Consider the following 26,506-nt stretch of genomic DNA (forward strand, 5'->3'; position numbering starts at 1 on the left):
ACTTTTTGGGGTTCTCCAATTTTATTCTACATCAAATGTGTTTTGTGAGGTTGGTTTTTATGAATTTCGAGCAATTTCCTAATTCCAATCGAACCCATGTTATGAATTGGTAATTTTAAATTTCTACTTCTAGAGTTTGTACTTTTCGTTATTATACTCCCTGCACATCAATGGATTCTGTGATTTTTTATTTTCCTGTCAATTTTGATTGAATTTATCACCAATTTCTATTTGAATCGATGTTTAATTTTATATTTTCGGTTCTAAGAATAGTATTTTAGTTTTTATCTTCTTTGGATCATATTTACTGTTTCATTTACGAAGAGTATGTGGTTCAAAATTTTACACTTTGTTTGTTACATAGTATTGGATTTTTAATTGTTTTTTCCGGAATATTGTTGTTGAAGCTTAAATTTCTTGATGGAATCAACAGGCGAGGATGTACAAAGGTGAATTTTGGGGCTATTGTCTGCCCAAAAAAGATGATTGGTTTCATAGAGATGGAGGGGTATTTTTCTTTACACTGCATGGTTTTTTTTTTATTATGTTAATTTATCATTAAGTTTAATGTCTATTGTTTCAAACTCATTAGTATATTGCATTTTTATTAGCTTGCTTTTAAATTTGTTTATTAATATACTACTATAAAATTTTAGGATTGGATCAACATTAAATTACCCCTTGAAATGTGTTCGTTTTTCCTAATGTTGCATCTGTTACACATTATCTGATTGTATGTGATACATCAAAGAGAGTAAAAGAAGATTCAAGAATATTTTTTTCAGTAGTTCTTGTACATAAACTCTAATAGTTTATGCCATTTTAAATGGATATCAGGGCTAGCCAAATTCTTCTCATGTAACTGACATTGACAATGTTATGACACACTATATTAATGTGGCTTACTTCTTTTACACAAGAGTGTTTGGTTAGCTTAATTACAATACTAGATTTTTCTTTTAAGTTTTATGATGGCATAAACTCTTCTGACTTGCTCTTACTGGTGCATAGTAGTTAGCGCTTTGGAATATTTCTAATGCTTAATGCTATGGATATTAGCTCCATAGTGACTTCTCTCTAGTACACTTATCTTGGTAAAGCATCTCTGTAAATTTTTATAACAAGAAGATGCATGAGTGTTGTTTTCCTGTCCCTCAATGAGATACTTTGGGAGAAGTTAGTGGATAGTTTTTATTTTTCCTCATGAATATATATATATATATATATATATATATATATATATATATATATATGTATGCCTGACACTCATTTGTTCATGAAATCATGTTTCATGGTAGCAGGATGATCCTGGTAATTTATAAAATGCAGGGGCTCGCCTCTTCAAGGTGGGAAGGTAATTATGGCTTTATATGATAGGCTAGTGTTTCAACTGTTTTATTCTTTCTTCTTGTTTCTTTCATTTTTTATAACATTTCCCTGGCTCTCACCCCATTGTATTAAGTAATTATCTTTATTCATGATAGACCATCTGCAGCAACTAGATGAAGCATTTAGGAGGTCGAAGGAGAGCCAAGGTATTCAGATTTTACACTTTTCTCGGCGACATGGTAAGAACAATTTGTGTTTAGTTATTATATATGTAGCTTCTATTGCTTATCAGTTGTCACTCTATTTATGCTCCTTTCTCTAGGATAGAAAGCAACAAGCTTTAGCCTATAAACAAAATGTAATAGAAGAAGGGATCTTAAGGTTTTTTATAATTAATTTTAAGTAAGGTTAGGAACTAACAAAAGACAAAATGATGAAACTATATAGTCTTTATTTCATTTGGGTAATGAGCAGTTAAGATAGAGTAGAACTACACTCCGAGGCTGGTCAGTTTTTATGATCAGTAATGATCACTTGTTTGCTTCATGTCTTATGCTTTAATGCTCCTGTGGATAACCGTATTGATAATTCATGATTTTACGATGACTCTTTCCTAATATGCATTTATAGGGAAATAATTTCTTGATCATAATTATAAAATAAACAAGGTTATGATTTGAATTGGTGTCTTATATAGTAATATCTTGTCCAATTTGGAGTCTTTAGTGATAACTTGTAACCCAGAACTTAGTAGATATGATCTATGTATAAATATATTTTTTTTACATATTTTTTTTATCAGGGTGGAATTTTATTTAAAGGAAATATACAAGCGGTATCATCTAAAAGCTATAAAAAACTACCCAAGAGGTTGCAGGTAAGTTGATCTTTAGTCTTGCACTTATTCGCAGTAAGATGAACCAGTGTGTGAGGATTTTCATTTCACATGAAGAATAGTTTGGAAGATAAAAGCTTTTTATGCCTATCATCCAACCTGTGGTAGTGGTAGTCTCCTCAACAATTTTAATACTCCGAGCCTTTATATTGATTTACCATTGAGCGGGTCTGCTAATACCTATGCAATCCTAATGCAGATTGTACCACCACTGCGGAGCATGTCCTTGCTACTGATGGAGATTGGAAAATTAACAATAAGACGGGAAAAATATGGTTAGAGTTGGATGGGTGATTGTTCCGGATGATTATGTCCAAGTTAGGGGAAGAACGATGATTTATGGCCATTCTCCCTTACAAGCTGAAGGAATGGAAATTTTACATGGTTTGAAGGCTGTTGTAGGCATCAATATAAGCACTATCAAGATCCATATGGACTCGGCTCTTCTTGGTGCTGTCCTAAAGACCTGATCTGCTTGTCTGCAAAATTTGGTTTCTTTACTCATGACATTAGGCTTACATCAAGTTGTTGCCTACTATAGTTTTTGTAAGGTTAGGAGTAGTGACTCTGCTACTCACCAGTTGGTTTTCATGGCTAGAAAAGGTGAGCTTATGTATTTTTTATTTATTTTCTCTGTTTGTAAACCTTGTGAAAAAAAGAAGCTGCTATGAGTCTAGACTAGTTTACTTTTGATTTATTTTGTTTTTTTCTCTTTTGTTTAAGAATAGGAAATGTATATATTCTAGACATAAGATTTTATTGTACATCAATGTGAATGATTATTGGCTTCAATTTGTGTGAAGCTTGATTTTCATTTTCAAATTTGTTGTTACCTTATTAATTAAACTAGTTTTAAGCACTTTATTATTTCATAGTTTGAACAACAACCATTATATTCTCAACCGTGTATCATTTAAATTTTTTTGGTGACAAAATGTGTCACTAAAAACAACTATATGCACGGTTTTGGTGTTACTTTTAAACTTATAAAGTAATTTTATCTCATCATAATGTTCATAAGATTGTATTTATATTCATTCCGTGTTTCTTATAAAAAACGAAGAGGGTAATATAAGTTGAAATGGGAAGTAATATTATTGTTTGAATTTGGGCAACGCAATAGATTATTAATTAGTAAGTTTAGTACTTCGTAAGTCGTCAAAAAGGTTTTGGGAGAAAAGGTACAGAGTAACATGACAGTGTAGAGATTGTATTCCATGTAAACCAAAAAACGTCAAATTCACTAAATTGAAGACAAATAAGGATAATTATTGTTATGAAATTTGAATTCTATTCAAGTATACATTCACCAAATAATCAATAGTGTGTCTCCTAGTTGTTTCACCCTTTGATATTTTCTCAATTTCACCATATGGCAACAAATAATTCCAGTCTATTTATAGGTATGTCTATCGATTTTGCCATATCCGAAGCAATGTTAAAGCAAAAATGGTACGCAGAGACTCCAAAACACGTTGCCCGTTTGCTTCAAGACTCCAAAACATATTCTCTTCCATCATTGCGTATTTCTTTCAATGAAAGTCACTTAAAACACTACCAACCGGATCCCAAAGATGTCTCGTTAGTGGACATTCCTGCAATAGATGTAGCACGGTCTCCTAGTTTGTGAAATTTCTTAAAGAATCAACATAATAAGCAAATATGGTAAAGAAAAAATCGAAGGAACTATTGTACATCTATGGACCATATTATCTATGCTAGTACATTCACTTATTTACCCTTACCAATTAGTTATTTAACGACTTACCATAGTCTTAAAATTGCTGTAAAATCCAATTGAGAAATCCAAAAACTACTAATAAGGAAAGCGAGGTTTGTCATATAATAAAAAAACAAAAGCAATTCAAAAGAAAGAAAAACTATCAATGGTCGTGGTTTTACTTTTGAGAAACAAATGTTCTTGTTTCACATGTATATGTCTAGGATTGAAAAGTCACCTGAGTAATTATCAATGAAATTGTATTTAATTGAATGAGACTATGAAACTATCAAGTTTGAGATTAGATTATTCAATTTACATTAAACAACAATGTTTTGACATTTGTTTTTAATGGGATAGAATAAGTACTCTGTATGAGGAATTTGTGTATATAGCAAACTTGTAAGACTGAACTATGTAAAATTCATATTTGTAAATTGTAACCTACATAAACAAAAATCCTCAATTTCACTAAAATAATTTAACCCATTATGTCATGTAGGAGATTAAATAATTTATAAAATCATACCTGCAACTGTCGCTAGGTAGGATTTCTGTTGCGTCCCTCACTCTCGTTGTCGGTGATTGTAACACAAAGGCACCACAAGCCCACCAATGCACCCAAATATGTTCCCAAGCCATTACATCCTACGGGCCATTTGGAAGTTTTATTACGACATTCAGGGAACCATCCAGATAAATTTTGGAAACAATTAGCTTCTTCGTCACATTAGGAAGACATCATTTATCTCTATAGATTTATAATCATACCTAGCCTTTTGTCTTTCTCCATGATAAACAACAGTCAAAATAATATTCCTCATATTTTTCATTTAAACCAAGCGACATGAACGTTTGACTGTTTTGATTGACCTTAAAACACGAAAAGCAGCCAAGCAAGGACCAAGAAATTAATTTATAGTAGCATGCATATGAGTGCATAAGAAAGATTCTAAGATTAATGAAGGCTAGCCATTGTTGAACTTATTTCAATCTGAAGTAAATATTCAATTTTGTCCTGCCAAAAGAAAATATTCACTTTTGTTTCTAGGAATATAACAACATTTTAGAGAACTTATTGCTACCTATAGATTGTATTGAGGCTCTAAAATAATACATATATCGTTTGTTGCCATCAGATTTACTACACAATCATAAATCTCCAAATAATTTACCCATAGCCCTTGCCTCCATGACTCCTTTCCCCATAGCGGAAGAAGCAATTATAAATACTTATTCCTCCATGGCATTATAGAAATGACATTAAGTTGGAATAAAAAAAATGCAGAATTCAACAACCTTGTCATGCATATATATCCCGTCAAACAATTTTCACTCGAATAAAAACTTGATACATCTTCAAATTTCATACCATTTCTAAAGTATAGAACACAATTAAGATAATAATTGAAATTAGAACATAACTTTTAGGAAATGGTGTACAAATATAAAACAACCAACAAATTTAGATCAACCACTTTCCTTCAAATTCTTTAATCCAAACACGCCATATTTTTACACCTTACTTACTGGACTGATAAACCCCCCTCCCCCGGCAAAAAATGCAACGAAACACAAATATACAAACAAATGCAACTCTATCTTCAAACTAACATCACATGAAACATTGGCAAATAAGAATACACCTGATAGACCATATAGGCATATAGCTAATATAATGTCAAAGAAGAAAAGTACGAAGCGATAATAAACTATAAAGAGAAAGCGATGGTGTCATACTCTTATCCTTGGCTAGCCATGATTTGAGGATAGTCATGTTTAATGTCGTGAGGGTACTGAAGGAAATAATGCCCTTGGTCCAAGTATGCATTCTATGTTAAGTCTAATAAATGCGGTTCAGTATTAATTAACAAGTTAATAATTCAGTGAGATCAAGTGAGCTGAATGCCTAGCTAGAGGCCGCTTCAGTTCAAGTGGAATTAATGATATTAATCCACAGCTTACTCTTGACTGAACCCGTAGGGTCACACAAATAGTACGTAAACGGATCAAGTATTTAATGGCATTAGATACTCCATCTATGGATATTCGGAATCGACGGATCTTGGTTTCAGTGGGAGCTGAGATCGTCACAGGCAAGAAATGAATACTCCGGAAACGATGATATTGTCGGAAACGGAAATATGGATCGTATCGGAAATATAAATATTATCCAAGTCGTAGATGTTGCCGGAAACGGAAACATGGTACGTATCGGAAAATATTGTCGGAAATGGAAATATTGCCAGAATCGGAAATATTGCCGGAAACGGAAATATTGTCAGAATCGGAAATATTATCGGAATCGGAAAATAATTCCGGAAACGGAAATATTAAATATTTGTTCGAAACGGAAATTAATTCCGGAATCGAAAATATTAAATATTGTTCGTATCGGAAATATATTCCGGAATCGGGAATTTAATCGGAAGCGTATCGTACGAATAAGCATCGGACGAGGCCTGCCGGACGAGGGCCCAGCACGAAGCCAGGCCATCGCCCAGCAAGCCAAGCGCACCACACGAACAGCCAAGGCCACGCCAGGCCCAGCGCAAGGCCAGGCCCAGCAGGCCGTGGCAGCGCGCGCAGCTGCTTGCGTGGGCTTGTAGCTCGCGTGGGCCGTGCGGCCGTGTGGGCTGTGCGCGGGCATGGCCTGCACGCTTGCGGGTCATGCTCGCATAAGTGTTTGTGTTCGCATACGAAACCTAAAACGTGCAGAGTTCGGTTAATGATTAAATTCCTAATTCTATTTGATAAATTAATTAAATAAGAGTTTTAATATAATTCTAATTTAATTAATTCGTATCCTAATAGGATTCCAATTCTCTTTCCATACCCCTATAAATATGTGGCCTGGGTTCACAATTTATAACGAGTTTTCAAGTATTCAAAGTGAGTTTTTGAGAGAAAAATTCAGCCACACATCTTGCTCAAAAGTGCCGAAAATTCTAGTACCTTAAGGGCGATTCTAGTTGGTCAATCTTAAGGCGGATCCGGAAGTACTGTGGACTATCTACGGAGGGACGACACTTGGAGTCCTAAAGACTTGTTCTTGTTCGGTTCGGGCGCAGCTAGGGAAGGCACGCAACAAAGAGTATGCATCTAAATTATGCTATATGATTATGTGTAAATAATATGTATTCCTGGCTTAATGGTTGTTTCCGCATGATTTATGTAATGTCATATGTATCATAACCTAACAGTGGTATCACGAGCCCCTTATTATTTTCATAATCTAAATTGCATGAACATGGTTAAATATTACAAATTTGCAAGAATTAAAAGGGGTGATTAATTTTCGTAATTGTTAATTAATTGCAAATTGCGTTTATTTAATTATACGTACGCAGTTTTTTGGCAGTTTCTTCGTTACTCATCCAAATCGAGTGATTTTTGTGTCAATTCCGCATGTAAAAGGCATTCTAAAATTTTGACAAAAATAGTATTTTTCTGCCGAACCCAGAATTCTCAAATTCGAAGCCTAACTATGATTTGTCGAAGGTTTTAGTTTTTCGAATGCAAAATTTCGTAAATTTAAGATGTTAAATTAAATATTTGCGATTCTTGTTGATAAATCTTGAATTTTTTATTCACCTACTGTATATGTTTAACAAGTTTGAATGCCTAGCCTTGTTAATTATGCAATCTAATTTGTAATTATGATTAATTTGTTGAAAATTAGAATAATTTAGAATTAATTTGATTTTCATAATTAATTACAATTTAATTAGAAACCTATGATTAAAAACCACCATAAAAATTGTAAATTTATGATAAATTTTAAATTTTTATGACCTAGACATGAATCCAAGACAATCAGAAATCAATTGAATAATAAATTTTCGATTTTTCGCCCTAAAATTATGAAATTAATATTATTTATTAATTTGTCATTAATTTTAAATATAAATTTTAAATTTTTATGCGATTCGTTCATATAACTTGCACGCACAACGCAATGGACGCTTCGTGTTACCCTTAAGGGGTGTTGTATAGTGCGGGCATGCGACGACGAGCAAGGGAGCTCGTCGCCCGTACGGCACGAATGCAATGAGCAAGGCATGGTGCACGAGCACAAGGCAGCAGCCCTGCCTTGTGTCGTGGGCCACGAGCTATGGACGAATGGGCATGGGCGAAAGGCGAGCCATGGCAGTCGCGTGTGGGCAGCAAGCGAGCTGCGCCACGACGCACACTGCCTCGCGCAAGAGCGCGCAGCCTCGCTCGCAGCGAGCGCAAGCTCGCGTGCCACGAGCGCTGCGCCCAGCGTTGATCGCGCGCGATGGCTCGCGCGCACAGCGAGCGATGTCGCGCGCACAGCGAGCAATGGCTCGCGCGCACAGCGAGCGATGGCTCGCGCGCACAGCGAGCGATGGCTCGCGCGCACAGCGAGCGATGGCTCGCGCGCACAGCGAGCGATGGCTCGCGCGCACAGCGAGCGATGGCTCGCGCGCACAGCGAGCGATGGCTCGCGCGCACAGCGAGCGATGGCTCGCGCGCACAGCGAGCGATGGCTCGCGCGCAGCAAGCGCTGGCGAGCGCGCACAGCGAGCGATGGCTCGCGTGCGTCGAGCGCTGGCGCGCGCGCAGCGAGCACCAAAGCGTGCGATGGCTTGCGATGGAGATGCAGCAGCTATGCGACGAGCGCATGGGCTGCGCGCACATGGCCAGCGATGGCTGTGTGCGTGCGGCCCATGGGCGTGCGATGCGTAGGGTGTTTGCGTTGCATTTAGATCGTTTTGAATGTTTAATTTGAAATTTTTCAGTTTACGTAATTTTAATTAATTTTAAAATTAATAATTTAAATTATTTTCTTGGATTTTAATTTTGAATATTGTAATTATAATAAATTTTATTTATTCTAATTATTTTACTAAAATTAAAATCATGAATTAATTTAAATACGACTGAAATTAAATTAAACTTTTGGATTCAATTATAAATTTATATGAGCTTTAAATTTTAATTAAATTTGTATGTTTCCGGTTAGACTTGAAATACATTTTTATGTTTAAAATTAGTAAAGCATATGAATTTATTGGTTTCAGTGGGAGCCCTTTTAGTCATAAAACTCTTGATTAGGTCTACGAATCCTTAAGGTTAAAACAACTTGATTAGAATTAATAAGGACTGAATAATTGGTAGATTATTGGTGCCCTTGATTAATTGCTGCAAATGTTTACGTGATGCATAATGTGTTTTACTAACCAGCTATGTGGGCCATTCATGATAATGAATGGGTGAATGGTATATATTGTATATGTACTGTTTTGCAGGTTATGAAGTGACTAGTATGGCCCAAATAGGATAGAAAATATGGTCTGCGTACCATTAATTTGAATGTAATTGGTCTAAAGTACCAAAGTTATTTTTCAATTAGAATATGGTCTGCGTACCATCAAATAGTTGTAATTAGTTATAGCTTATCCTATTTGAAGAAAATGGTGCCTCCCACGGAGATTTTCAAGACGGACTTTGAAGTTAAAGCTTCAAGATGAAGTCGGGCCATACTAGATCACATTTATCTTATGCATGTTTTAAGTTATTTATTGCTTTTAAATATGTCTTAAAATGCATGAGATCAAAAGCTTGATTATGTTGCATGATTAAGGATTTTAGTTCACTTAAAATCTAACCAACATAGTAAGAGCCTTAAGTTCCAAACTTAAAAATTGAGTTAAAAGGTGCCATGCCAAAATATACACTTGCTTGGATATCCTTTACATCAATCTAGTAATAGTTTTCGCTCAGCGAGGTGTTACTTATTGGTCCTAAAGGGGCAAGGTACACAAATAATTGTGAGTACATGTTAGTTTTGGTGAAACTCAACGATATAAGTAAGGAGTCCTTTTATGTCGTGGCAAAATCGATAGGTTTACCTAATAAGTTCTTAGACGTACCTATCAACCAAGAATAGTTTCTAGACTATTAGCAAAAGGCTTTTGCTTACCTAAGATGTTCTAGGATTAAGTCGACAAACTGTGCTTAGTTCTTCAATGATTTTAGGATCTTGGAATCATTTTATTCACACCTGCCGGAACACATAACTTGAATAAAATGTTTAATAAACATTGAATTATGCATGTATGCTAGAATTTAAGTTTATTAAGAGAAACTGTGAATGGTTATTTATTTGTTTATTCTTTTCAATTGTAGTTTTTAATATGGCAAACAACAATTCATTCAACATTCGATCAATTCTCGAAAAGGAGAAGTTGAACGGGAAAAACTTCCTTGACTGGCAAAGGAACTTGCAAATAGTTCTTATGCAGGAAGAAAAGGAGTATGTCCTAGATGAGGCGATGCCCGAAGCCGCAGGCGACGGGGTCACTCAGGCAGCCCTCAATTGTTAGATTGATGCCAACAAGGATGTGAAATGTCTAATGCTCGCCACCATGAGTGCGGATCTGCAGAAAACGTTCATCAACTCAGATGCTTTCACAATCATCAGTGAGTTGAAGAACATGTTCCAAGATCTGGCTCGAGTCGAAAGATTCGAGACTCATAGGCAAATTCTTGAGACCAAGCTTAAGAAAGGCGAGCCCGTAAGTCCACATGTTCTCAAAATGATTGGACTCATTGAGAATATGAGTCGGCTGGATCAGCAATTTTCTCAGGAAATGGCTATAGACACCATCCTCCATTCTCTTCATAGCGGGTATGATCAGTTCAAACTGAACTACAGTATGAATAGTCTGGACAAAATGCTCACTGAGCTTCACGGTATGTTGAAGACCGCTGAAAAGACGCTCAAAAGTGATAAGCAGGATGTGCTTATGGTGCGTGGGGGCAAGTTCAAGAAATCTGGAAAGAAGAGGAATGCTAAGAAAGGTGGCAACAAGGCCAGCCCAACTAAGCAAACTGGCGCCAAATCTGTAAAGAGGAAGGTCAGTCAACCCACTTCTGAATCCGAATGCTTCTACTGCAAGAAGAAGGGGCATTGGAAGAGAGATTGCTTGAAGCTAAAGGAAGATCAGAAGAACGGAACAGTCGTTCCATCTTCAGGTATTTTCGTTATAGACTGTATACTTGCTAATTCAACTTCTTGGGTATTAGATACAGGTTGTGGTTCACACTTATTTCCAATCCACAGGGACTAAGAAGAAGTAGAAAGTTAAGCAAGGGTGAAGTCGACCTACGAGTGGGAAATGGAGCACGGATTGCTGCATTAGCTGTAGGAACTTACTATTTGTCGTTGCCCTCCGGGCTAGTTTTGGAACTGGAAGAATGTTTCCATGTTCCAAGTCTTACTAAAAACATCATTTCAGTTTCTTGCTTAGATGCTAAGGGATTTACCTTTTTAATAAAAGACAATAGTTGTTCGTTTTATTTTAAAGAGATGTTTTATGGATCTGCTAGATTAGTCAATGGACTTTATTTATTAGATCACGACAAACAAGTATATAACATAAATACCAAAAAGGCCAAAAAGGATGATTCAGATCTCACCTATCTGTGGCATTGTCGATTAGGCCATATAAACTTGAAACGCCTAGAAAGACTTCAAAAGGAAGGAATTCTAGAACCATTTGACTTAGAGGATTATGGTAAATGCGAATCATGTTTACTTGGCAAAATGACAAAGCAACCTTTCTCTAAAGTTGGAGAAAGAGCAAATGAACTATTGGGTTTAATCCATACAGATGTATGTGGACCAATGAGTACAAATGCTAGAGGTGGTTTCAGCTACTTTATCACTTTCACTGATGACTTCAGTAGGTATGGTTATGTCTACCTAATGAAGCATAAGTCTGAATCCTTTGACAAATTCAAGGAATTTCAGAGTGAAGTAGAGAATCAATTAGGCAAGAAGATTAAGGCACTGCGGTCTGATAGAGGCGGTGAATATATGAGCTATGAATTTGATGACCATCTGAAAGAATGTGGAATTCTATCAGAATTGACTCCTCCTGGAACACCACAATGGAACGGTGTGTCAGAACGGAGGAATAGAACCTTGCTAGACATGGTCAGGTCAATGATGGGTCAGGCCAAACTTCCATTAGAATTTTGGGGACATGCACTAAATACAGCTGCACTCACTATAAATAGAGCTCCGTCTAAAGCTGTCGAAAAGACTCCATACGAATTATGGTTTGGAAAGCCTCCAAATGTGTCTTTTCTTAAGATTTGGGGATGTGAAGTATACGTCAAACGATTAATTTCAGACAAACTTCATCCAAAATCTGACAAATGTATCCTTGTGGGCTATCCAAAGGAAACAAAGGGGTATTACTTCTACAATACATCTGAGAACAAGGTGTTTGTTGCTCGAGATGGTGTCTTTTTGGAGAAAGATCACATTTCCAAAATGACAAGTGGGAGAAAAGTAGACCTCGAAGAAATTCGAGTCGAACAACAAACTCTAGAGAATGCTCAAGATGACATTCAGGATGAAACTCAGAGATCTTTAGAAGAATCTGGTGAGAATCATGGTCAATCTAGAAATGTTACCCCGCGTAGATCGCAAAGATATAGATCTCAACCGGAAAGGTACTTAGGTATTTTGACGAACGAGAGCTATGACGTTCTATTACTTGAAAGTGATGAACCTGCGACTTACAAACAAGCTATGACGAGCCCTAGCTCCAAGCAATGGCAAGAAGCCATGCAATCTGAATTAGACTCCATGTCTGAAAACCAAGTATGGGATTTGGTCGATTTGCCAGATGGCTACCAAGCCATTGGAAGCAAATGGGTTTTCAAACTGAAAAAGGACAAGGATGGGAAACTTGAAGTTTTCAAAGCTAGATTGGTTGCAAAAGGTTACAGGCAAGTCCACGGTGTGGATTACGATGAAACCTTTTCACCAGTTGCAATGCTGAAGTCTATTCGGATAATGTTAGCAATCGCTGCATATTACGATTACGAAATATGGCAAATGGATGTCAAAACTGCTTTCTTAAACGGCGTTTTAACAGAAACTGTGTTTATGACACAGCCTGAAGGTTTTGAGGATCCAAAGAATGCTAAAAAGGTATGCAAGCTGAAGAAGTCAATCTACGGATTGAAGCAGGCATCCAGGAGCTGGAATATACGTTTTGATGAAGCAGTCAGTGACTTTGGTTTCATCAAGAACGCAGACGAATCTTGTGTATACAAGAAGGTCAGTGGGAGCAAAATTGCTTTCCTAGTATTATATGTCGACGACATATTACTTATCGGAAATGACATTCCTATGTTGAACTCTGTCAAGATTTGGCTTGGGAAATGTTTTTCGATGAAGGATCTAGGAGAAGCACAGTACATATTGGGCATCAAGATTTACAGAGATAGATCTAAAAAGATGATTGGACTTAGTCAAAGCACTTATATCAATAAGGTGCTTGATAGGTTCAAGATGGCGGACTCCAAGCGAGGCTACCTACCCATGTCTCATGGAATGACTCTAAGCAAGACTCAGTGCCCAAAAACACTTGATGAGCGTAGACGAATGAATGGGATTCCATATGCATCATTGATTGGTTCAATAATGTATGCTATGATATGTACACGCCCGGATGTTGCGTACGCACTCAGTGCTACGAGCAGATACCAGTCAGATCCAGGAGAGGCGCATTGGACTGCTGCCAAGAACATTCTGAAGTACCTGAAAAGGCACAAAGATGACTTCCTGGCTATGGTGGAGATGATGAATTAATTGTTAAAGGCTATACGGACGCAAGTTTCCAAACCGACAAAGATGATTTCAGATCACAGTCTGGGTTTGTCTTCTGCCTCAACGGAGGAGCAGTAAGCTGAAAAAGTGCTAAGCAAAGCACCATTGCGGATTCTACAACTGAAGCGGAGTACATTGCTGCACATGAAGCAGCAAAGGAAGCTATATGGCTAAGGAAGTTCATAGGTGAACTTGGTGTAGTCCCCTCCATTAAAGGACCAATAGCCCTGTATTGTGACAATAACGGAGCTATTGCACAGGCAAAAGAGCCTAGACACCACCAGAGAGTCAAGCATGTACTTCGTAGATTTCACCTTCTACGAGAGTTCGTTGAAAGAAAAGAAGTCAAGATAAGCAAAATTGGAACTGATGACAACATATCAGATCCATTAACTAAACCTCTGCCGCAGGCGAAGCACAACTCGCACACTGCAGCTATGGGAATCAAGCATATTGGAGAATGGCTATGATGTCTCTGTTTAATGTTTTGAAGTTTTAGAGTTTAAATCTTTGTAAAACATTATTGGTTAATCATTCACAATAAATGAAAAGAATTCATTTTTCCATTTAATTTGTGGTTTATTAAATGATGAGTCCCTTCAATTTGACGATATATTCAAGATAGACTGTCAGGACCAGTCCTGTGACTAAGAAATGTCTATCAAGTGAACTTGAATGTCAAAGGTTGAAAATGGTCCCTAGTCGGAGTTTTCTATAAAATTGGACGCATAGAAAACGTTAGACGATTAGAATGCAAGATGACTAGTAGTTCTGTTTCTTGAACTATGTGGACATGGCAATGTCATAATCATTTGCATAGATACTTACTTTGGGAAGACTAGTATCGGACAAGACCTATGAAACTTTACTGTAAGAGATGAAAGTCTGTCATAAGTAAATTTCATTAAATTATTAGACACTAAATCCTCAATACCTGAGTGATTTGAGATTACTTGTTTGAGAACTGGTTGCTTTGACGTTGACCAACCGTCGCACCGTAAAAGGAGGCTATAAAGGCAACGCTCAGGTAATCACCTATCAAACGAAGTCTAATCTCAAGATCGCAAGATTGGGATTGTCCTCCCATAAATCGGGATGAGATGCTTAAAAGTTGTACAAGGCCACTCGGAGAGCTAGAAACTGTGAAATGCATGGCCGTGCTCGGATGAATCATAGGCTATGATTATCTGTTTATTTGATCAGTTGAACTCTGAAACCGAGGAACACCTCTGGACATAATAAGGATGACAACTCTTACCTTATGTTCAAGAGCAAGCATCAAGCGACAAAGGAATTAGGAAATGCACACTTGTCCCTAAGGACAAGTGGGAGACTGAAGGAAATAATGCCCTTGGTCCAAGTATGCATTCTATGTTAAGTCTAATAAATGCGGTTCAGTATTAATTAACAAGTTAATAATTCAGTGAGATCAAGTGAGCTGAATGCCTAGCTAGAGGCCGCTTCAGTTCAAGTGGAATTAATGATATTAATCCACAGCTTACTCTTGGCTGAACCCGTAGGGTCACACAAATAGTACGTAAACGGATCAAGTATTTAATGGCATTAGATACTCCATCTATGGATATTCGGAATCGACGGATCTTGGTTTCAGTGGGAGCTGAGATCGTCACAGGCAAGAAATGAATACTCCGGAAACGATGATATTGCCGGAAACGGAAATATGGATCGTATCGGAAATATAAATATTATCCAAGTCGTAGATGTTGCCGGAAACGGAAACATGGTACGCATCGGAAAATATTGTCGGAAATGGAAATATTGCCAGAATCGGAAATATTGCCGGAAACGGAAATATTGTCAGAATCGGAAATATTATCGGAATCGGAAAATAATTCCGGAAACGGAAATATTAAATATTTGTTCGAAACGGAAATTAATTCCGGAATCGAAAATATTAAATATTGTTCGTATCGGAAATATATTCCGGAATCGGGAATTTAATCGGAAGCGTATCGTACGAATAAGCATCGGACGAGGCCTGCCGGACGAGGGCCCAGCACGAAGCCAGGCCATCGCCCAGCAAGCCAAGCGCGCCACACGAACAGCCAAGGCCACGCCAGGCCCAGCGCAAGGCCAGGCCCAGCAGGCCGTGGCAGCGCGCACAGCGCGCGCAGCTGCTTGCGTGGGCTTGTAGCTCGCGTGGGCCGTGCGGCCGTGTGGGCTGTGCGCGGGCATGGCCTGCACGCTTGCGGGTCATGCTCGCATAAGTGTTTGTGTTCGCATACGAAACCTAAAACGTGCAGAGTTCGGTTAATGATTAAATTCCTAATTCTATTTGATAAATTAATTAAATAAGAGTTTTAATATAATTCTAATTTAATTAATTCGTATCCTAATAGGATTCCAATTCTCTTTCCATACCCCTATAAATATGTGGCCTGGGTTCACAATTTATAACGAGTTTTCAAGTATTCAAAGTGAGTTTTTGAGAGAAAAATTCAGCCACACATCTTGCTCAAAAGTGCCGAAAATTCTAGTACCTTAAGGGCGATTCTAGTTGGTCAATCTTAAGGCGGATCCGGACGTACTGTGGACTATCTACGGAGGGACGACACTTGGAGTCCTAAAGACTTGTTCTTGTTCGGTTCGGGCGCAGCTAGGGAAGGCACGCAACAAAGAGTATGCATCTAAATTATGCTATATGATTATGTGTAAATAATATGTATTCCTGGCTTAATGGTTGTTTCCGCATGATTTATGTAATGTCATATGTATCATAACCTAACAGGTACCACTCCGAAACTCTGTCACCAATGAGTTTCTGCCATTGGGCTGTAGGGTTTAGTATATGCCCAAATTGAATATTTGCGCCCTTGCCTCCATGAGACCATGACTCCTTTCACCACAGCGACCGCCACCACATTTGTCATCCCCACCGCTGCCACACTCATCTGTGGCGAAACACTAATAACTGCGTTAAGTGGTGGAGAGAGACAGTGAGTGACTCTGGAACTCGATTTAGAGGATTTGATTTCTGGAAGCAGTTATTTACAACTAAATTTCTTAAGGGAATGGTGTACAAATCTAAAACAACCAAAAAATTTATAACTGCAATTAAAACTCCAATTTTTTCCCCTAAGAATGACATTTGAACAAATATTAAAGCAATGAACAGAAAAAGAGGAACCCATTATGGCATTACTCAATATTACAAAGTTGACCAAATTTCAAAGCATTTAAATTCTATCATTTCCTGTTCTCTTCTCCATCTCTTTCCAAATATCTACAACAAAATTGAAAAAATTATTGCAACACAAATCTACAATCAAACTGAGAATGAAAAGGGAATTTTTTTTAAACTTCATTATTGTAAGTGATTAATTATAAGCCCAGAAAACAAACCTGGAGATCAATGAGGATGAGATCTGAAAATTTGGGGAACTTTAATTCGGAAGATGGGAGATCGAGTAAATAGGAAGAATTAAAATGGGAAGGATTTTGATGAGAGAAGTTGAAATCAATTGTTTCAATCTCAACAAACATGATTAACAAACATTAGAATTATAATTTCAACAATGGAGTGAAAAATCTATTAAAAAAAAACTCAATCTCACCTAATAAAACATACTACCAAGCGCCATGAAAGATGATCAAGATCATCATCATCAACCACTAGCCTTTCCACCATAAAAGATTCCGGAAACTTTCACCAATTAGCATTAAAAGTAACCAACTGCTATATCACTTCTTTGATCAATGGAAATTGATGGGGATGATTATTACCTCTTAATTCTTGGGTGAGGCTGAGATTGTTGGGATTTGATGAATTCCTTGAGTGAACCTCAATTTTCTGGGATTTGTTCACTATTTGAAACCACAAACCCAGAAACAGAACTGGGTAAATCAAACATCGAAGTAGCAACACCATCGAAATTAGGCTGTACATCAATGGGGATGATTCCAAGTTAATTTCATAGTTGATTATGTGAACCGGTGGTCATAGGAGAGAAAATGACTGAGATGAAGCGACGGGATCGAGATTACCTTTTTTTTGTTGGGTTTGAAATTAAACTCATAATTTGAGATTGGATTTAAGGTTGGAGATAATCGGGGCTTTAATTAAATTGATGAATCGATCCAATTTGGGTTTATTGTTTTTCAATTTTGCATATGTGACGGTTGAAGGAGAGGAGATGAAGGTAGGAGAAGAGAGTGGGATCTTCTGTCGTTTATAATTTCGTATATTTTGTTGTTTATTTTTTTTATTAAAAAAATGTAATAAAATTTTAAAATTTCAGGAGGGGGCCACGTGGCTCTTCAACCTCCCTGCTATTAAATATTAGAATAGATTATTGTCTAATTTTTAATTCATTTTTATTGTTTTCGATTTCGTTAAAGAGAACTTCTATCCAAAAAATATTTACAGAGTAATAGATTGAAAAATAAAGTTTGAGGGAAAAATATCCTTATTATATAATTTTAATATCAACGGCGTAATAGTTGGTCGTTATTGTTCAACAAATAGTCTTTAAAAGAATCTAGAATCTATTAACGACAAAATATTGTGTCGTCGTTAATTTATAACGACGAAACGAAAATTCGTCGTTAATTGTTAACGACGAAACGGTAATTCGTCGTTAATGGTTAACGACGAAACGGTAATTCGTCGTTAATTGTTAACGACGAAACAATAATTCGTCGTTAAATATTAACGACGGACATCGTTAAATGCCCTTTTTCTAGTAGTGACCAACGTCCTTTATACCTCAAACTTCCATCCTCGTGGATCTTAAAATCAACCTCCTTTCCTTGCGAAATATTTTCCTTGATCCGCTCTAGCTTAACATCACCAGCCTGATTCTCCCTGATTTCATCAAATACTGGCGACTGGATGGTTAAGGCATTCATCATACTCTCAAGGCATTCTCCACTCACTATTTCTAGATTCAGTCGCTGCATGTCCTTACACAGCTCGTTAGCAACTACTAACGCATTCACACCATGACTTGACTTCTTACTCAAGGCATCTGCGACTACATTGGCTTTTCCCTCATGGTATTGAATATCTAGATCATAGTCCTTGATCAGCTCCAACCACCTTCGTTGGCGCATATTTAAGTCCTTCTGTGTGAAAATGTACTTTAAGCTCTTATGATCCGTAAATATTCTACATTTCACACCAGACAGATAGTGTCTCCATATCTTCAATGCAAACACTATGGCGGCTAACTCTAAATCATGGGTGGGGTAATTGGATTCATATGGCTTCAACTGCCTCGATGCATACGCAATCACTTTCCCGTTCTGCATCAACACACACCCTAAACCATTTTTAGAAGCATCACTATACACATCATAAGTACCGCTCTCATCTGGTAAGGTTAACACTAGCGCGGTTGTCAATCGCGTCTTTAAGGCTTGGAACGCTTCCTCACACTGGTCATTCCATTTGAGCTTCGCTTCTTTCTTCATCAAGGTTGTCATTGGTTTGGCGATTCTAGAAAAGTCTTGCACAAAACGTGTATAATAACCCGCTAAACCAAGAAAACTTCGAATATCGGTGACACTCTTAGGTGTAGGCCACTCACTAACATCTTTTATCTTTGTAGGGTCCACTGCAACTCCTTCCTTAGATACAAAATGTCCTAAGAACGCAACTCTTTCTAGCCAGAATTCACACTTCGAGAATTTGGCATACAACTGATTGTCTCTAAGGGTACTCAACACTGACCTTAAGTGTTCCGCATGATCCTCCTCATTCTTAGAGTAGACCAGAATATCATCTATGAAAACCACTACAAACCTGTCCAAGAATGCATGGAATACTCGGTTCATTAAGTCCATAAATATTGCAGGTGCATTGGTTAACCCAAATGGCATAACAGTGAACTCATAATGACCGTATCTAGTCCTAAATGCAGTCTTTGGTATATCGTGATCTGCAATTCTCAACTGATGATAACCTGACCTCAAGTCAATCTTTGAAAACATTCCCACTCCTTTCAACTGGTCAAATAGATCATCTATCCTAGGCAAAGGATACTTATTCTTGATTGTGACCTTATTGAGCTCCCTGTAGTCTATACAGAGTCTCATACTACCGTCATTCTTCTTCACAAACAAGACTGGTGCTCCCCAAGGCGATGCACTTGGTTTAATATAACCTTTCTCTAGCAATTCCTCAAGTTGACCTTTCAACTCACTCATTTCTGTTGGAGCCATTGGTATGGGGCTTTCGAGATAGGTGTAGTTCCGGGTGCTAAATCTATGGTAAAATCGATTGGTCGATTGGGCGGCATTCTCGGGATCTCTTCCGGAAACACGTCCAAGAATTCACTCACCACTGCAATATCCCCTGGTTTCTCTTTCATTACATGGTCTAGGTCTCTCACATTGCATAAGAAAACAGGGTTCCCTTTGTGTATTAACTTCACGACCTCCATTGTTGTGACGATTCCTACACTCCTAGGCTTCCCAAAACGGCAATACGATACCACCTTTCCTAGACTAGACTTCAAGTGAATCTTCTGCTTTTCACAGTCAATCTTAGCTTTAAACATGGCCAACCAGTCCATTCCCAAAATCACATCTAAATCTCCTAACTCAAACTCAATTAGGCTAGACAAAAACATGGTCTTGGCTATGGTTAACGGTACATTCCTATGGATCTTGGTGCATTTCACGATCTCACCGGTTGGTATCACTGTGGGTACTTCTATTTCTTCAGGTTCTTCCAGTTCTAACTTCTCTAAGATACCCTTTGATATAAATGAATAAGTCGCACCAGAATCAAATAGTACTTTAACTAAAACGGAGTTAATAGAACAAGTACCAGCTATGACGTCAGACGAGTTTTCGGCTTCCTGCCTAGTGATCACATTCAGCTTTCCTTGGGCAACTCCCTTGTTATAGCCACTTCCATTGGCATGATCCATTGGAATTTCGGTTCCCATTTTTCTGATAGTTCCCTCCGGGCTTTACGTTACCCTGGCCACTATTGCCATTATTACCATTCTGGTTACCCCTTTGGTTTCGACCATTATTTCCTCCATTCCGGTTTTGGTTATTCCGGTTGTTGTTCTGGCGGTTACCTTGGTTACCTTGGTTGGGTTTCCCATTCTTATCCCAACACTCAAATTCTCTATGGCCTAGCTTCTCACAAAACCTACAGACAACTTGGTTTCCATTACAGTCTCGACCTGGGTGATTAGTATGGCAACATCTACACTCATAGACTCTCATTCGATTCCCTGCAGACTGATTCTTATCTCCATTGTTATTGTGGAAGTTGTTCCTGTTTCCACCATGGTTTCCCTTGAACTGGAAATGGTTGTTTCCTTTGTTTTTCTTAAAATTCCCTTGGTTTTGCTGACCACCACCTTGGTTATGGTTGTTAGGTTATGATACATATGACAAAACATAAATCATGCGGAAAACCTTAATGCCAGGAAACATATTATTTACACATAATCATTTAGCATAATTCAGATGCATACACTTTGTAGCGTGCCCTCCCTAGATGCGCCCGAACCAAACAAGAACAAGTCTTTAGGACTCCAAGTGTCGTCCCTCCGTAGATAGTCCACAGCACGTCCGGATCTGCCTTAAGCTTAACCAACTAGAGTTGCCCTTAAGGTTCTAGGATTTTCGGCTAATATGGGTTGCAATTGTTTGGCTGATTTTTGCTTGAAAATCTTACCTTATGAATACTTCAATTCTCAATGTAAATTTGTGACCCTAGGCACCTATTTATAGAGTTATGGAAAGGGACTTGGAATCCTATTAGGATACTAATTTATTTAATTAGAATCTTATTAAAACTCTTAATAAACAAATTCTATCTTTATTAGGATCAGGATTTAATCATAAAACAAATTCCATTAGCTTTAGGATTTGTATTGAAACACAAACGTTGCACGAGCACGAGCATCGCACAAACCCGCGCAGGCCTTGCGGCCCACACGAGCTGGCGCTGCTCGCAGCCCACGAGCATCATCCTGCGCTCGCGCCATGCCTTGCTAGGCCTGGCCTTGCGCTGGGCCTGGCGTGGCTGGCGTGTGTTTGTTGCGCTTCGGCTTGCTGGGCGATGGCCCGACTTCGTGCTGGGCCTTTGTCTGGTAGGCCTCGTCCGATGCTAATTCGTACGATACGCTTCCGATTAAATTCTCGATTCCGAAATTTATTTCCGATACGAACAATATTTAATATTTCCGATTCCGGAATTAATTTCAGTTTCGAATAAATATTTAATATTTCCGTTTTCGGAATTATTTTCCGATTTCGATAATATTTCCGATTCTGACAATATTTCCGTTTCCGGTAATATTTCCGATTCCGGCAATATTTCCATTTCCGATAATATTTTCCAATACGTACCATGTTTCCGTTTCCGGCAACATCTACGACTTGGATAATATTTGTATTTCCGATTCGATCCATATTTCCGTTTCCGGCAATATCATCGTTTCCGGAGTATTCATTTCTTGCCTTTGACGATCTCAGCTCCCACCGAAACCAAGATCCGTCGATTCCGAATATCCATAGATGGAGTATTTAATTCCATTAAATACTTGATCCGTTTACGTACTATTTGTGTGACCCTACGGGTTCAGACAAGAGTAAGATGTGGATTAATATCATTAATTCCACTTGAACTGAAGCGGCCTCTAGCTAGGCATTCAACTCACTTGATCTCACTGAATTATTAACTTGTTAATTAATACTGAACCGCATTTATTAGACTTAACATTATATGCATACTTGGACTAAGGGCATTATTTCCTTCAGTCTCCCACTTGTCCTTAGGGACAAGTGTGCATTTCCTAATTCCTTTGTCGCTCGATGCTTGCTCTTGAACATAAGGTAAGAGTTGTCATCCTTATTATGTCCAGAGGTGTTTCTCGGTTTCAGAGTTCAACTGATCAAATAAAACAGATAATCATAACCTATGATTCATCTGAGCACGACCATGCATTTTACAGTTTCTAGCTCTCCGAGTGGCCTTGTACAACTTTTAGCATCTCATCCCGATTTATGGGAGGACAATCCCAATGTTGCGATTTTGAGATTGGACTTCGTTTGATAGGTGATTACCTGAGCGTTGCCTTTATAGCCTCCTTTTACGGTGCGACGGTTGGTCAACGTCAAAGTAACCAGTTCTCAAACAAGTAATCTCAAATCACTCAGGTATTGAGGATTTAGTGTCTAATAGTTTTAATGAAATTTACTTATGAAAGATTTTCATCTCTTACAGTAAAGTTTCACAGGTCTGTCCGATACTAGTCTTCTCAAAGTAAGTATCTATGCAAATGATTACGACATTGCCAAGTCAACATAGTTCAAAAAAACAGAACTACTAGTTATCTTGCATTCTAGACGTCTAACGTTTTCTATGCGTCCATCTTTATAGAAAACTCCGACCGGGGACCATTTTCAACTTTTGACATTCAAGTTCACTTGATAGACATTTCTTAGTCACATGACTGGTCCTGACAGTCTATCTTGAATATATAGTCAATTTGAAGTGACTCATCATTTAATAAACCACAAATTAAATGGAAAAATGAATTCTATTCATTTATTGTGAATGATTAACCAATAATGTTTTACAAAGTATTAAACTCTAAAACTTTAAAACATTAAACAAGGACATCAAAGCGATTCTCCAATATGCTTGATTCCCATAGCTGCAGTGTGCGAGTTGTGCTTCGCCTGCGGCAGAGGTTTAGTCAATGGATCTGATATGTTGTCATCAGTTCCAATCTTGCTTGACTACGAAGTACATGCTTGACTCTTTGGTGGTGTCTAGGCTCCTTTGCCTGTGCAATAGCTCCGTTATTATCACAATATAGGGCTATTGGTCCTTTAATGGAGGGGACTACACCAAGTTCACCTATGAACTTCCTTAGCCATATAGCTTCCTTTGCTGCTTCATGTGCTCCAATGTACTCCGCTTCAGTTGTAGAATCCGTAATGGTGCTTTGCTTAGCACTTTTCCAGCTTACTGCACCTCCGTTGAGGCAGAAGACAAACCCAGACTGTGATCTGAAATCATCTTTGTCGGTTTGGAAACTTGCGTTCGTATAGCCTTTAAAAATTAATTCATCATCTCTACCATAGACCAGGAAGTCATCTTTGTGCCTTTTCAGGTACTTCAAAATATTCTTGGTAGCAGTCCAATGTGCCTCTCCTGGGTCTGACTGGTATCTGTTCATAGCACTGAGTGCGTACGCAACATCCGGGCGTGTACATATCATAGCATACATTATTGAACCAATCAATGATGCATATGGAATCCCATTCATTCGTCTACGCTCATCAAGTGTTTTAGGGCACTGAGTCTTGCTTAGAGTTATTCCATGAGACATGGGTAGGTAGCCTCGCTTGGAGTCTGCCATCTTGAACCTTTCAAGAACCTTATTGATATAAGTGCTTTGACTAAGTCCAATCATCTTTTTAGATCTATCTCTGTAAATCTTGATGCCCAATATGTACTGTGCTTCTCCTAGATCCTTCATCGAAAAACATTTCCCAAGCCAAATCTTGACAGAGTTCAACATGGGAATGTCATTTCCGATAAGTAATATGGCGTCGACATATGATACTAGAAAAGAAAGTTTGCTCCCAATGACCTTTTTGTATACACAAGATTCGTCTGCGTTCTTGATGAAACTAAAGTCACTGACTGCTTCATCAAAACATATATTCCAGCTACTGGATGCCTGCTTGAATCCGTAGATTGATTTCTTTAGCTTGCATACCTTTTTAGCATTCGTTGGATCCTCAAAACCCTCAGGCTATGTCATAAACACAGTTTCTGTTAAAACGCCGGTTAAGAAAGCGGTTTTGACATCCATCTGCCAAATTTCGTAATCGTAATATGCAGCGATTGCTAACATTATCCGAATAGACTTTAGCATTGCAACTGGTGAAAAGGTTTCATCGTAATCCACATCGTGGACTTGCCTGTAACCTTTTGCAGCCAATCTAGCTTTGAAAACTTCAAGTTTTCCATCCTTGTACTTTTTCAGTTTGAAACCCCATTTGCTTCCAATGGCTTGGTAGCCATCTGGCAAATCGACCAAATCCCAAACTTGGTTTTCAGACATGGAGTCTAATTCAGATTGCATGGCTTCTTGCCATTGCTTGGAGCTAGGGCTCATCATAGCTTGCTTGTAAGTCGCAGGTTCATCTCTTTCAAGTAATAGAACGTCATAGCTCTCGTTCGTCAAAATACCTAAGTACCTTTCCAGTTGAGATCTATATCTCTGCGATCTACGCGGGGTTACATCTCTAGATTGACCATGATTCTCACCAGATACTTCTAAAGATCTCTGAGTTTCATCCTGTATGTCATCTTGAGCATTCTCTAGAGTTTGTTGTTCGACTCGAATTTCTTCGAGGTCTACTTTTCTCCCACTTGTCATTTTGGAAATGTGATTCTTTTCCAAAAAGATACCATCTCGAGCAACAAACACCTTGTTCTCAGATGTATTGTAGAAGTAATACCCCTTTGTTTCCATTGGATAGCCCACAAGAATACATTTGTCAGATTTCGGATGAAATTTGTCTAAAATTAATCGTTTGACGTATACTTCACATCCCCAAATCTTAAGAAAAGACAATTTTGGAGGCTTTCCAAACAATAACTCATATGGAGTCTTTTCAACAGCTTTAGACGGAGCTCTATTTATAGTGCATGTCCTTAAAATTCTATTGGAAGTTCGGCCTGACCCATCATTGATCTAACCATGTCTAGCAAGGTTCTGTTCCTCCGTTCCGACACACCGTTCCATTGTGGTGTTCCAGGAGGAGTCAATTCTGATAGAATTCCACATTCTTTCAGATGGTTATCAAATTCATAGCTCAGATATTCACCGCCTCTATCAGACTGCAGTGCCTTGATCTTCTTGCCTAATTGATTCTCTACTTCACTTTGAAATTCCTTGAATTTGTCAAAGGATTCAGACTTATGTTTCATCAGGTAGACATAACCATATTGAAGTCATCCGTGAAAGTGATAAATTAGCTAAAACCACCCCTAGCATTTGTACTCATTGGTCCACATACATCTGTATGGATTAAACCCAATAGTTCAGTTGCTCTTTCTTCAACTTTAGAGAAAGGTTGCTTTCTCATTTTACCAAGTAAACATGATTCGCACTTACCATAATCCTCTAAGTCAAATGGTTCTAGAATTCCTTCCTTTTGAAGTCTTTCCATGCGTTTCAAGTTAATATGGCCTAATCGACAATGCCACAGATAGATGAGATCCGAATCATCCTTTTTGGCCTTTGTGGTATTTATGTTATAAACTTGTTTATCGTGATCTAATAAATAAAGTCCATTGACTAATCTAGCAGATCCATAAAACATCTCTTTAAAATAAAATGAACAACTATTGTCTTTTATTAAAACGGAAAATCCCTTAGCATCTAAGCAAGAAACAGAAATGATGTTTTTAGTAAGACTTGGAACATGGAAACACTCTTCCAGTTCCAAAACTAGCCCAGAGGGCAACGACAAATAATAAGTTCCTACAGCTAATGCAGCAATCCGTGCTCCATTTCCCACTCGTAGGTCGACTTCACCCTTGCTTAACTTTCTACTTCTTCTTAGTCCTTGTGAATTGGAACATAAGTGTGAGCCACAACCTGTATCTAATACCCAAGAAGTTGAATTAGCAAGTACACAGTCTATAACGAAAATACCTGAAGATGGAACGATTGTTCTGTTCTTCTGATCTTCCTTTAGCTTCAAGCAATCTCTCTTCCAATGCCCTTTCTTCTTGCAATAGAAGCATTCGGATTCAGAAGTGGGTTGACTGACCTTCCTCTTTTCAGACTTGGCGCCAGTTTGCTTAGTTGGGATGGCCTTGTTTCCACCTTTCTTAGCATTCCTCTTCTTTCCAGATTTCTTGAACTTACCCCCACACACCATAAGCACA

The 26,506-nt window shown here is 38.1% G+C and overlaps 1 protein-coding gene and 1 long non-coding RNA gene across 3 annotated transcripts; both read right to left on the reverse strand.

Moving 5' to 3' along the window:
- Positions 1–3,766: 3,766 nt before the first annotated feature.
- LOC110790320 (uncharacterized) lies at positions 3,767–5,741 on the reverse strand. The gene is made up of 3 exons (XR_002533761.1): positions 5,685–5,741; positions 4,474–4,592; positions 3,767–3,819 (listed from the first exon to the last, which is right to left on the reverse strand). It is a non-coding gene; the product is annotated as an uncharacterized lncRNA (long non-coding RNA).
- Positions 5,742–16,353: 10,612 nt separating this feature from the next.
- On the reverse strand, positions 16,354–17,782 carry LOC110790319 (uncharacterized). 2 transcript variants are annotated; one of them, XM_056829131.1, is made up of 3 exons: positions 17,605–17,782; positions 17,344–17,498; positions 16,354–16,531 (listed from the first exon to the last, which is right to left on the reverse strand). In XM_056829131.1, the coding sequence occupies exons 1-3, from the start codon at positions 17,634–17,636 to the stop codon at positions 16,368–16,370; spliced, it is 351 nt and encodes a 116-aa protein (XP_056685109.1). In that variant the 5' UTR covers positions 17,637–17,782; the 3' UTR covers positions 16,354–16,367. The 2 variants fall into 2 exon arrangements, 1 of the variants encoding a protein (XP_056685109.1); XR_002533760.2 differs by lacking the exons at positions 17,344–17,498; positions 17,605–17,782 and adding an exon at positions 17,175–17,257.
- Between the last annotated feature and the right edge of the window lie 8,724 nt (positions 17,783–26,506).

Source organism: Spinacia oleracea, chromosome 5 (genome assembly GCF_020520425.1).
Source record: "Spinacia oleracea cultivar Varoflay chromosome 5, BTI_SOV_V1, whole genome shotgun sequence".
Lineage (NCBI taxonomy): Eukaryota > Viridiplantae > Streptophyta > Magnoliopsida > Caryophyllales > Amaranthaceae > Spinacia > Spinacia oleracea.

Excerpts from the sequence above, each read along its gene's own strand:
- LOC110790319 (XM_056829131.1), bottom strand. The coding sequence starts at position 17,636 with ATGAGTTTAATTTCAAACCCAACAAAAAAAAG. Across the intron at positions 17,499-17,604 it reads TCAAACCCAACAAAAAAAAG|CCTAATTTCGATGGTGTTGC; the intron begins GTAATCTCGATC and ends ATTGATGTACAG. Across the intron at positions 16,532-17,343 it reads CCTCACCCAAGAATTAAGAG|TTATTAGTGTTTCGCCACAG; the intron begins GTAATAATCATC and ends CACTTAACGCAG.